The 12,554-nt window shown below is 32.5% G+C and overlaps 1 protein-coding gene across 1 annotated transcript in view; it reads left to right on the top strand.

Moving 5' to 3' along the window:
- Positions 1-1,173: 1,173 nt before the first annotated feature.
- The window catches only part of LOC110997561 (failed axon connections), a 32,182-nt gene continuing 20,801 nt past the window's right edge, over positions 1,174-12,554 (top strand). Inside the window, exon 1 of the mRNA XM_022265783.2 lies at positions 1,174-1,650. Coding sequence (XP_022121475.1) covers positions 1,345-1,650 — 306 coding nt within the window. The 5' untranslated portion in view covers positions 1,174-1,344. The remainder of the gene's footprint in view (positions 1,651-12,554) is intronic.

Below are 12,554 nucleotides of genomic sequence, written 5' to 3'. Positions count from 1 at the left end.
TCTGCGTGTGGATATAATTCACGCAGGATTTTAAATAATTTTACTAAGAAACTGATAAGTTTATAGGATGAGAAATCTATCATTTAATTGGTAATGTATAATCTTACAACAAAAAAGAATTAAATGTAAACGAGAAAATGCTTGATTTTTCTTGGCACAAGCCTTTTTTAGTTTTCCTTATATAGAATTTCAGTAGAGTCTTTTTATTGTTTGAAAATAACCTCGTGACCTAGGAAACGCTGAATACAAATATGTATATCTTAATGTATATAAATCTCCTGTCACGATGTCTGTCCGCGATGGACTAAACTACTTAACCGATTTTAAATTAAATTGGCACACAGTGAGCAGTCTGGTCCGACTAAGAGATAGATTTGATATGAGCACGAGATTTTTAATTATAGTCGCAATTTTATTTTATTGCAAATTATTTGTTTATTTATTATTTGATACAATTCTAACAGATGGCGCTGTGTTAAAACTACCAACGTTTCACATAACTATTAGTGTAAATATTTTAAATACTTGTCATTGTTTTTGAATTCCATTAGCTTAGTTTTAAATTTCGCGCCATAAAATAGGGCGCTGCGTTTTGACAGTTACGCTTGCTGAGTTCCAGAAATAGCGTCTTTAGTGTTGCCATCCAGAAGTTACAGATAAAACAACACAGTATGATCAAAATAATTGTAAATGCTTATCGTTACGTTACGTCGTCGGTCGTTCGTTAAGGGCTGGATTTAGGTATAGAGATACTTCCAGGAGATTTCATTTGTATTTCAAAATCAAAAATTTAATGTATATCTTCACTTCTGTTAGTAATGTTTTCGTAGACAACAGAGAGAAAGATAGAGAAAGTTACACATAAGTTCAATATTTCTCTTTCTTTGTAATAAAATATAATGCTTGAGCTTAGCGGTTAATGGTATTGGTGTAAATATTCTATTTTAGTCGTCCTTGGCTTATCCTAAAGATAGAATTAGCTAAAGTGTATTGGCAAACTCAATTAAAAATATTACTTTACTCTTATTTTAAACAATAGTGTAAAAAAATTGTAGCTAAAGATAAATTGCGGTATGAATTACCCCAGTATTGGCAAAATTGATTTCGTGAACGGCAACATAAATCAGCTTTGCTCGAAAACAATTCCGTTGCATACTTGCACAGATTACTAAATAGCAGGCCGAAACTGACTCTCGACTGATATTCAGTTGACTGTGTTTAGCGCAGCACGACGGTTGCTATCGACATTTAACTAACGACAAGCGTGCGCTTGTAACACGGTCAATAAACTATAAAACAAAAGACGAACGATCTTTGTTGTGTACTCGTGCTTAAATCAGCAAAATGGCTACAGAAGTTGTCAATAACGCTCCCGACAACACCACCAAAGAAAAAGAAATGAAAGAGGACGCGCCCGCGGACAATACCCAGACAAAAGAAGAAAATGCTACCGAAGAAAAGGTTGAGGAAAAAGTGGCTGAAGATAAGAAAGCTGAGCCAGCAGCACCAAAACCGAATGTCCATAAGGCGAACTTCCAGCAAGATATGGTCTATCTCTACCAATTTGCCAGGACGCCTTTGTTACCCTCTACATCCCCGTACTGCTTGAAAGTTGAAACTTGGCTTCGCTTGGCCGGTATCAAATATGAGGTAAGTTAAAATATTCGTTATAATAACTGCTTGCGAACAATCGAACATTCCAATTTAAATTTCTTTGTGAGTTGGGCGCGTCATATGACGTGGGGTGGGCTCGATCTCTTTTAGTTCGGGACGGTTCCACATTTTTTGGGATGCAATTAAATTTTTTATGACTTAAAATATTGAAACGAGATAAGTGAGTGGTGATTTTTTCTTGTATTTACTAGGAATTGCTGAAGCGAACTGCGCCATGCGAACTTTTTAGGAATGTTGAAAATCGAAATCTTCGATCATATCTCGTTTTAAAAAAAAATATGTAGCAGCAAATTCTTCCTTATGCTTCTTAAAATTTAAATAGTAAAAAAATATAATATTTGTTCCTGGATGATGGTTTAATTTATTAGGGCTATGATGATAATTGTTACTTTTGTATGGAACTGTTAAATTAAAAAACCCATGAAACATTTCACAAACATTGCTAACACATTTTATTAGATTTCAATTTATATAAATTTTATCAGCAAGGTTATAATTTTTTTGTTAAAATTCAGAAATATTTTGTTGTATCTATTTATAAAATAATAGAAAAATATTAAATGGTGAATGTGGATTATTCACTGACAATGATGTTAATACTAGTCTACTGTTTGCTCTTTGTCTGAAACCACATTAGTAATTAGTATTGCAGTGAGCTAATTTTCTACTCATTATTATTCTAGATATACAACGGATATTAATACAATGCATATTGGAATGCTACTATGCATAACATACAATATTAATCAATAGGTACATGTCTTAATCAATGAGACAACAGGGCATAGAATTTTAGTTTCTCATGCCCTAAAAATATTAGGATAACTATTTGATCTCCACTTTATGTACATACCCTCTTCTTGTGACATAAAAAAATATTAATGAGACGAAACCTATTACAATTACTGCCCTTTTTTGACGACTCTTGCTATTTTATATAAAGGTAAAAAACGGGTTGGCGTTATATCTAAATCGATATGGCTATTTATATTACTTATAAACATAATTTCTCTAAATTAAGACTTGAAAATATTCCGTTCTCGGATCCCGTTATTCTTTACAAAAAGTTCGAGGCGTGGCTGCCAGATGTTGGAGGGTACGCTGACAGAGAAAAATTATACAATTAATGCTTTTAAGGGTGATGACATTTTTGCGACTCTAGATTAAGCTCCGGCTTTATATCTATTAATATATTTGAGATCAAATGACTTTACGCGAAAACACAATTTTATATAGGCCTAGAAAAAAAATTATGATTTACGAAATCATGTTTCCGGTTTGAAAAAACAAAATTAACTTAACTTTCTAAAAAAATATTGTGAAACATCTCCTATCTCAGACCTTATGTCTTACACAGGTTCACGGGAATCCAAACATCAACTTAAGCAAGTAGTGTTGTTTGTATATAAAAGAAAGTCTTATTTATCTTTGCAAGTTTTGCAACTGATTTCGATAAATCATTTTTTTTAAATCCATATAAGATAAAAACGGTCGAACGAAATATTTCTAAAACGAGAGAGATAGTGACTAACTTAAAAAAAACTGTAATTACAGCATTTTCTGGATAGATTTACGGGTCACAAGTCGAGAGCGAAAGACGCAAAACGTACTTCTCAAAGATGGAAACATACAGAAAAGAATCTATTCGAATGCTCATTACTGCGTTTTAACTTGTTTTGCAGCACGTCTATCTATCTTAGCTGTTGATTACTCTGAACTAGAAATAGATGTAGGTATTTCTTTCGTGACTAAGAATGATTTGATGTGTACCCGAGATAAATTATTAATAATAATTGCTACATATTAAAAAAATTTTAAAAACTTAAAATTCCAGAAGAGCCAAATAAATAATGTAATTGATGTCAAACCTACGCGTAGATGCTTACTTATTAGTGAAGCTTTCGTATCACATTAATTTTCGTACTCTACAACATTTGCCGGTGGTTTTCTATCGCGATTGGCTTACTCGGACTATCCAACATTAAAATAATTTCTATCTCTTCTATAGATTCTCTCTAATGTTTTCAAGTTCCTGACTGCAGTGATCGGCAAAATGTGGCTTAATTAGGCCAAGCTTTTTTTCTTTTCATTTTACTTAAGACATACGCAACTGCCATGTATTAAAAACATATTCTATGCCTACACAAATTTTTTTAACAGCCGATTAGTCAAAGCACCACATATGGGCCGCGGTTTGAAGACCATTTAAAAAAAGACGAGTAATTTGTTCAAACAGTAAATGGTACAAATATGTTTTATGAGTAGAAAATTGAAATAAACACCCACACACATTTTTCTTAGGGATATTCTTCTTTTAAAATAACTTCCGCTGCTATTAGCCGTCTATTATTGCCTCAAATGTGAATTACAAATTATCGAACGGACTGTAACTGATAAAAATAAAATGTAAATTACGTTTGTGACCATGTACTGCAAGAAACACAGACTCGGGTTCCCTAAATACATACAGATAAGGAATAAAATTTAAATCAAAGCCATGTTTGAGTTGGTTCGTGTAAGGAGCTTAAAATCGGAATGTGCGTCGTAAAATCAATCGTAAAACATTTCTTTACGCTAACAGATGTTAATAAACACCGAAACTGCTATTCGTTACAATAAACGATCGTCAATAGACCTCACTGTATTTTAAGTTGAAGTTCGTATGGTTTAATCCTAATTTAAAATATAATTTAAAATTATCGAAACAGGCTCTACGGAATGATTTAACTATGAAACTTCACAAACCGCTTACTCACGTGGCTTACGTGTATCAGGGTATATATATAATATATTTTATAGAAATAAATTATCTTCAGTACATTTTATGTACTTATATAATTTTGTAAAACCATTCTTAAGTTTTATAATATTTAAGTCAAAATTTTGCTATAGATAAATTATCTACAATTTATTTTATTACATATTTTTAAATAGCGTCCCAGCTTTGTGGTGGCCGTGTATTTCTAACTACACATTTGTTAATGCCATACAGATTTGCAAATGATTTCTTATACCTTTTGCCTCTAATCGTTTAGCCCTTATATAAAAATGCCACATGGTTACGGTGGAAATTGTGTTACGCGTTGTTTAATGGAATTCAAAATATTCCAGTTTTGTATTGAATAGCTTGTTTTTCTTTTTAATCATACATTTTGTAATCAAACTCCGTGACATAAAAACTAGTGACAAAAAAGATCGTCGACATTACACAATAAAAATGAAAAATTTGTTGAGATTTGGGGCGAACGGGTTGTCGGGAGAGCTGTTTTTGTGGGTGCTTTGATGGTTGAGCGATATTTTAAACCTGACCAAAGGGACTGTTTTGATCAAATGCAAACGATATATGCTGACCAATGTTCTCAACATATTGACCACAAGCTCTGTTAAATGATATATTAAAATTGCTTAAACAACATAGTGTTATTTGCGTTGTATTGAACAAATGAAACAAATGAAAATAGTAGAAATTCGATTTAACATATAAATGTTTACACACAAATTCTATATCCATGTATACAACTAGTTACTTAACATACACGTGAATCTAAACGATTATGAATTTATGTCCATAAAAGATAAAACATATTATATTGAATTGAAAATTATTGGCTTAGGTACAAAGTAAGTTTCCTCTTTCGTAAATAGTTCAAACTTTTTGGCTATATATTTAGTTTATTGTATATAATGTATGGTTAGCTGTAGGAAAGTTAGTAAAGGAAAAAAGCAAAACGTAAAATTGTTTCGAATTATCTGAAACTCACTTATATGGAAAATAATTTAAACTCTCGAACATTCAATGGTCTTGCACATGAGCACAGACGCGTCCGTTTAAAATAATACTTTAAGTCCATCGAATAATGTTCAATGTATAGTGCGATCTACAGTATGAACGTGTTGTTTCGTCAACTTTTACAAGCCGTATAAGATAATCAAGATAATAGAACGGAACGGAACCCAGTAGCCACTAGTATTTTACTGGTCATAATTATTTATTGTAATTGATATACAAATTCGTTACGAGCTGCCCCCGCGAACTTCGTTTCGCTTTAATTAATATGATTGGTTTACTAAGCTTTAACTTTTTAATAGCAACATACTAATATGGAACACGTTTTTTGTATTTTCCTATTTTTCTCTTCATAAAAACATGCGTCAGAGTGAATAAAAAGAATTCTCGAATTTGTCCAGCCTTCGTTTGGCGCTCAGCAACATTTTGTTATTTATTATTATGTATACAGAATACACACATAAAATCTAAATTTTTATAATTAATTTAATGTAGCAGATGACTGATCGACGAAAATATATAAGAAATAACTTTTATAATATAATGGTCTACAACTGAAAATCATTAAAAATAGAAAACATGAGAACCAATTTGTTAACGATAAGTACCAAAGTAAAACCGTTATGAAAGCAAGGTTACAATACACTCAAATTACCTGAGGTTTCTCGAGGGTTTTTATGACCGTTACCAGGTACGGTCGCAGGCTTTACGTAAAGGGAAGGCGAGATTAAAACTAGTTTGGGAACCCAAACCAGGTAAAACGTGGCTGTTCGAATGGAACAACGGATTTTATAGATTTGTGATTTATCAAATTAAATAAGGTCTTTTACGTTATACATATTAAGAAATAAAATATTAGTGAAGCTTTCGCATCACGTTAATTCGTACTCTACAACCCTTACCGGTGGTTGGTTTGTCCCGATTGGCTTCCTCGGACTATTCATATTCATATTAATATTAAAATAATTTCTCTCTCTTCTATAGATTCTCTCTAATAGCTCTCGTTAGATACCTCATTCAAGTTCCTGGCTGCAGTGATCATCTGAATGTCGCTTATTTAGCCCAAGCTTTTATTCATTTTACTTAAAATATCTCTTTTAATAGGTAAATACTTATAATTTAGCTGACCTTTCTAAATAAATGTTTTTCAAATAGTTATATAAACTTTTACTTAATCGTGATAGAGTTTAATAACCCACTAATGTAGTTGGCCCTTGTATTCTAAAAATAAACTCAAACGCGATTGGTTGGGAACGGAATGAAGTATTATTTCTGTGAGGACTACTTCATATTAAGGGAGCTTATTGTAGTATCTCTTGCAACTAAAACAGTTAATTATATAACATTATATTAGAGATGCTTTAACTGATATATCGTAGTGTATGTCAAGCAAGTATCACAGGATATGTTTTATATACTGACCAATGATAGGGTATTGTTTAATAAATTTTATTGTTACATACCTTTATTTATAATATAAAAAATACGTAAATAGGTATTTGTGTGTTATAAATTCGATGTTTCAATTTCCTCACATATGTTTAATTAATATCCGTTGTCCAGTGTAATAACTATCTAAAAAATTGTGCTTTCTAAAAAAGTGCACATTCGTCTCTATTTCTCAAACTGTGTCAACGCTATCGTGAAAAGAGATAGACTGATTTTATGAATGAGGGGGAAAGCGTAAAGTTATTTCCCTTACAGTATCAGAGCTATGGATTATCGTACAATGCTGACGGTTGCGGTACTTGTAGGGAGGGGATCATCGGTCGTTGCCCCAACCTTGTACCGATGTCAAATGCTCTGGCACTTTCGATAAAGTATAGTTAGGTTGTGTGATTTTTTTATATTAAAAGGGTGCTTACACTAATCAACACGTTATTAAACGTATTAAAGTCTTGCATTAAAAAAAATTAAACCGTGGAAAGTATTTTCAGATTTAAAAAGATAACGCTTTTAATACGCGTGCAAAAATTTCTCCAGGAAAGCTTCAAACAAACTGTAAACTGGTTATTGAAATAAAATGTAGCATTAGTGTGACAAAGTGTCATATATATCATGTGAATAATTTTAACGATTCCCATATGCCACATTACCTCATTTACATTTTGTGAACAAATGAGAATGTTGTCGTGTTAGCGTCTAATTAAAATTGACTTAACAAATTATGGAAATGTGACGTAAGCTTTTCGCAGTGAAACGGGAGTCTCGTTTAAGCCTAAGTCTCGACTCTGAGTCTCACAGTCGTAGAAATTGTGTGTTTATTTACGACGAGCATTAGTGAAAAATAATATTTATAGATAAATTATAGTGAAGTTATCCATTATATAGACCTGACATTTATTTCGCTGGCAAGCAAATAGATACATATATAAGATTTAAAAACGCTATACTAATAGAAGTTCCAATATATTTTTGTATAAAAAATTCTTTCGTGCGATTTTAGCACAGAATATCTTTAGAATTTCTTTAAAAAATTGTATGTGAAATTTACATCGTCTTAAACTAAAATTATCGTAGGTACATTTACTTGAACACGATGAAATTAAGGTTCTTGTACTTCAGGTATTTAACGATATAAACCATAGGTTGATAAAATTATACTGCATTTATTAATTAATATAAACTCATCACGTAGGCATTCGAGTACATTGCATTGCCATCAATGCGTCCTTTGTTACTCGTCACAATTTAACTGTCTCAAGGATTCATTGTTAAGTGCGTTACTTTGCTGTGTGTCCTTATTATGGACATCAAATTCTTTAACGAAGCTGGCGTAGTCTACAATATTAATGCAGTAATGTATGCAGCACCTCTCTATTATAACAATCTACACAGGAGAAAAGTTGAAAAGTTTAATAAAAAGCGTACTAAATTATTTTTTATTTTATTTTATTAGATTAAGTAGTAATTTTACATACATTCTAATAAAAATTCCTATAACTTGGCCTGAAATTTTACCGGTTCATAAACGTACTACATATTAGTAGTCTTATCCAATTTTTTAAATACTGTAGTTTATACAAGTATTATCTTTGTATTATGAATTGTGTCTGCACAGACATAATTCGAGCCTAACTTAAAACTAATTAAATACTGTGAAATATAACAGCGGTAACTTTAGTTAATTTCAATCTAGACTATTTGAGACGTGACATTTTTTCTTATTCTTTTCTTATTTATTATTTACTAACGTCGATACTTTGTGGTCGATTTCTCGGAATTGTTCGAGGTGCGCCTGCGTCGACAACGTTCATATCTCCGGCACACTTTCGTTGACATGTACTAGCAATCAAGAAATCAGGGTAACATTGCACAATATCTATATATGTATAATCTTCTGGAGGAGCCTGTAATAGGATTGTAAAATTAATAACAATAATTAAAGAGTTTTGATTTACCGGTCGAAATAGCTATTATATACAATTAATATTATATTTTCAGCCTTAAATCAGCGAAATTCTCGAAAGTAACATAAAATAAGCTAATTTTATTATTATTAATAGACGTATTAATTCAATAACCTAAAAAATGCACTTTTAATATTTAAGATGTTCGTTTACAAACGATAAGATAATAAAAAACAAAGCTCATATTTTGTACTAAAACGTATTACGTATTCTAATCCATCATCCATCAATAAATATCACCCAAAAAGTAGGGTCAGGATGATAATCATTAGGCATTTCTCAATCTACTCTTGTAAATGAGACTACTTAAAATTCCTGCTGATACATTGTATTCGGAAATTAACTAATAATAAAAAGCAAAGGCACATTTTTCAAACCTAATCATAATTTTGGAACCCAACTGGTGTCTACCAGTGCTAATTAACTGACAAACCAATCGCGTGTTAGTCGTTGAAGAGGGAATTGGGATATGGGTTGGCCGTAGAAAGTCACGCAAAGCCAGTCCATAATTAATTAGGCGACGAAAGATGGCAAAGATCACACCTTCGTGAATTTGGGTTTTAAACATTACACGTTTTTGAACAATTAACATTTAAATATTTGTTCCTGGCGCTTGAATATTACATTTTTTTAATTTATTTTATTTTTTCATAATTCAGCGCACATGAAACTAAACAACATAATTTCAACCGTACTATACTTTAATTATAAATAGAAATTATTGTTATGTACCGTTAACATGTCAAATGGAAATCTAGCAGCTACCCACGACACACAGGAAATCCTAATATGTAGTACACTTTCTTTTTTGCTAACCTTACCTCTAGAACAATTATTAATATCAACGGTGTTTACGAATCATCCAGAAATCCTTGACCACTTGGCCTTTGATAATGTTATAATAAAAATATAAAGAATGATTCGGCGACACATATAGGGGCAGATGTACACAATTGATTAATTATTCCAACCGATGCTTTGTTTCGAGAGAACCTACGTATTTGGTTATGGAATGCGACTGGCGCATTCAATCCTCGTGGCGGAAGCGCTTGCTCGACCGCTTCGAAAAATCGCTGTATGCGCATGAAAAATCATTCTTATAATATTTAGTATGTACTAGTTCAAACAGTCGCAACATTGAAAGGTTTCTCTTGGAAGCTGCTTACTTGTAATGGTGAAAATATTTTTATAATGTTCTGTCGTATAACCTTACTTTTAATACAGATATACGAAGAAAATTTACACTTTATATCCGAGGTGGAATTGACCAACTAGGACTTTGTGGGAATCGACCGAAACAAGAACCTTCACTATTCAGTCTAGGTAGAAATATAATGAATAATTAATTTAAATTCCTCTTATTATTGACCAATTATTTTAGTTATATGTATATATGTAACTGTTTCTCAAAAGCGTAGGCGAAGACAGACCAGTTACTACGAGCCTTATATATACTTATATTTATATACATATATATATCTCTCTCGCTTGTATTCTCATAATAATCACAATACACGCTCGTCGGTTTTTTTGCTTTTGCAAGATCATTTAGATTCTGATCCAGAGAAGTACGAACCGGTCTGCCAGCCCCGGCTTTACACTCGCCACATTTAATTGACGCTACTATTAAAATAAAACAAATGAACACTACAAATTTTCATGGTTCTCTACATTTGTCATGTCCTAGATTATTTTTGAATCCATCAATTTTGTTGCACGTGATGTAAAATATTTTTTTAACGAGTTTAATTTTTGAGCACAAAATTTAAGAAACCAGTTCGCAGCCTCCCACCAGTAGTAGGACTGACATGTATAGGGGGGAGATGGAAGAGGGAAATACACTTTCTGCAATTTCGCTCTTATCACTCATACAAAGTAAGAGCTGAGGGCGCAGACGTCGATTACAGGTTAATGGGTTGGGAAAAATTTGATGCAGTGTATAAAACATCACAAAACTGTCATGCAGAAATTTATAAAATCAGGTCTCCTGTCTCCAGCCTAGTACACCCGCCACTTGTTCTGCTACTAAACCTAATATAAATTAACTGTTTAATTATAAAGAGAAACTATTATGTTACACTGACATTATGATTAATATTCAATGCGAGACACATTTTAGGACTGCAACGCGTCTATATTGTAGTGTCGTTTGCCTTCTACGTATTTCTTCTATGATAATCAAATTGTGACATTAACATCGAGACAAGAATAAATAATAGCATCACTTCGGTAGGGTTACTGCTACTTCATAACATCTAATGAAATTATCATTTTACGATTGGTTTCGTAAATTATTAAAATCGTGGTACGAAATACATAGTTGGAATTGGACACTGCATGCGGCCGGCTTCCTATACGGTCTATTAGTTAACTCATTGAGTACTTACGCGAAATTAAACCTCTAAAGAGGCATTTGGGTGATTTCTTTTCACGCCAGAGCGAACAAGCAGTAACAGTGTTCATTTTTAAAACATTTTTTTTTTAATTTTTAGCATTATAAGGGCAGGGTTTTTCTTTCCATTTTGACTGTGACTCACTATTAGCAAAATAACGTTTACAATTTATTTATTTATAAAAACACTCCTGCCTTAACAGGTAATCCTAAATTGACAAGAGTGAACGAAAGGTGAATAAAATTTACAGACGAAACAAAAAAACAAACATGAAATTCATTAGGAAAAAAAAGTAATAAAAAATACAAGAAACTACTACTATAGCTACGGCAGTAACAAATAATAGAACCTTTGCCTTTTTCCGGTCCGTTGTTCACTCAACGGACGATGAAAAAGGTCCGTTGCCGTCTACGTTACGATTCATAATCAATACAAAATTGTATGCCAATTGATATAAGCAAGTAGTTCTTAAAATTATATTACCAATTAAATTCGATTTCGAAATGCGTAAACAACCCACGAAATCGAAAAATCGTTCCGCATTGTGAATCTATAAATAGCATGAAACTTATGATTATGAATGAGCAACGCGGCAATGTTGCATGTTGAGAAAACCATGTTGGTCAGTGAGCTACAAAGTCACGCGGCGGAGATATGCCAGGTGCACTTTCCCAAGTAAAAAACGCGTTGCTTCGGAAACCAAGAACCGGTCAAAGTAAGTTTGCGATCTACATCGCCGGGAACTCACCTAGTTGTTCCGTGAAAGCTAACGCTTACTAGGGCTCGCTTTTTGTGGTGGCTGTACATTTTCTAAAAAAAACTCAAGTCATATAAAATTTGATCAAGTATATAACCGTAAACCTTTGACGTCAGTTGTTCCAGTTGCGTTTTTAAGGCGCTCTTCACCATTTGTGCAGCTGCCCATTGAAATGTGTTTAGGGAATAAAAAAAAATTCTTAAAAGACCGGCACCGCGATTGCTAGTTCTCTGGCAGTATTACTACAGTAGTATTACTGGCCAATAATAGGCCACAGGCCTATTTGCCTATGTTCCTAAATGAGAAGTAGACAATGAGATATCCTGCCTTTCACAGAATACTTACAGTTCCGAATCAAATGACTTCGCGTCCAACTGGGTTCATACTACATATTTTAATCTTGATGTCTTAAATATAACAAATGAAACTATTCGATCTTATTCACAAGTAGGTATAAACCATACAACAGACCATCAGCACATTTTTAACTACATATGGACATGTATATTTTAAACAATTATTGATATGTTCTT

The sequence above is a fragment of the Pieris rapae genome, chromosome Z, assembly GCF_905147795.1.
Source record: "Pieris rapae chromosome Z, ilPieRapa1.1, whole genome shotgun sequence".
Lineage (NCBI taxonomy): Eukaryota > Metazoa > Arthropoda > Insecta > Lepidoptera > Pieridae > Pieris > Pieris rapae.
The sequence above is the reverse complement of the archived record's forward strand: the minus strand, read 5'-3'. Positions and strand labels throughout refer to the sequence as shown.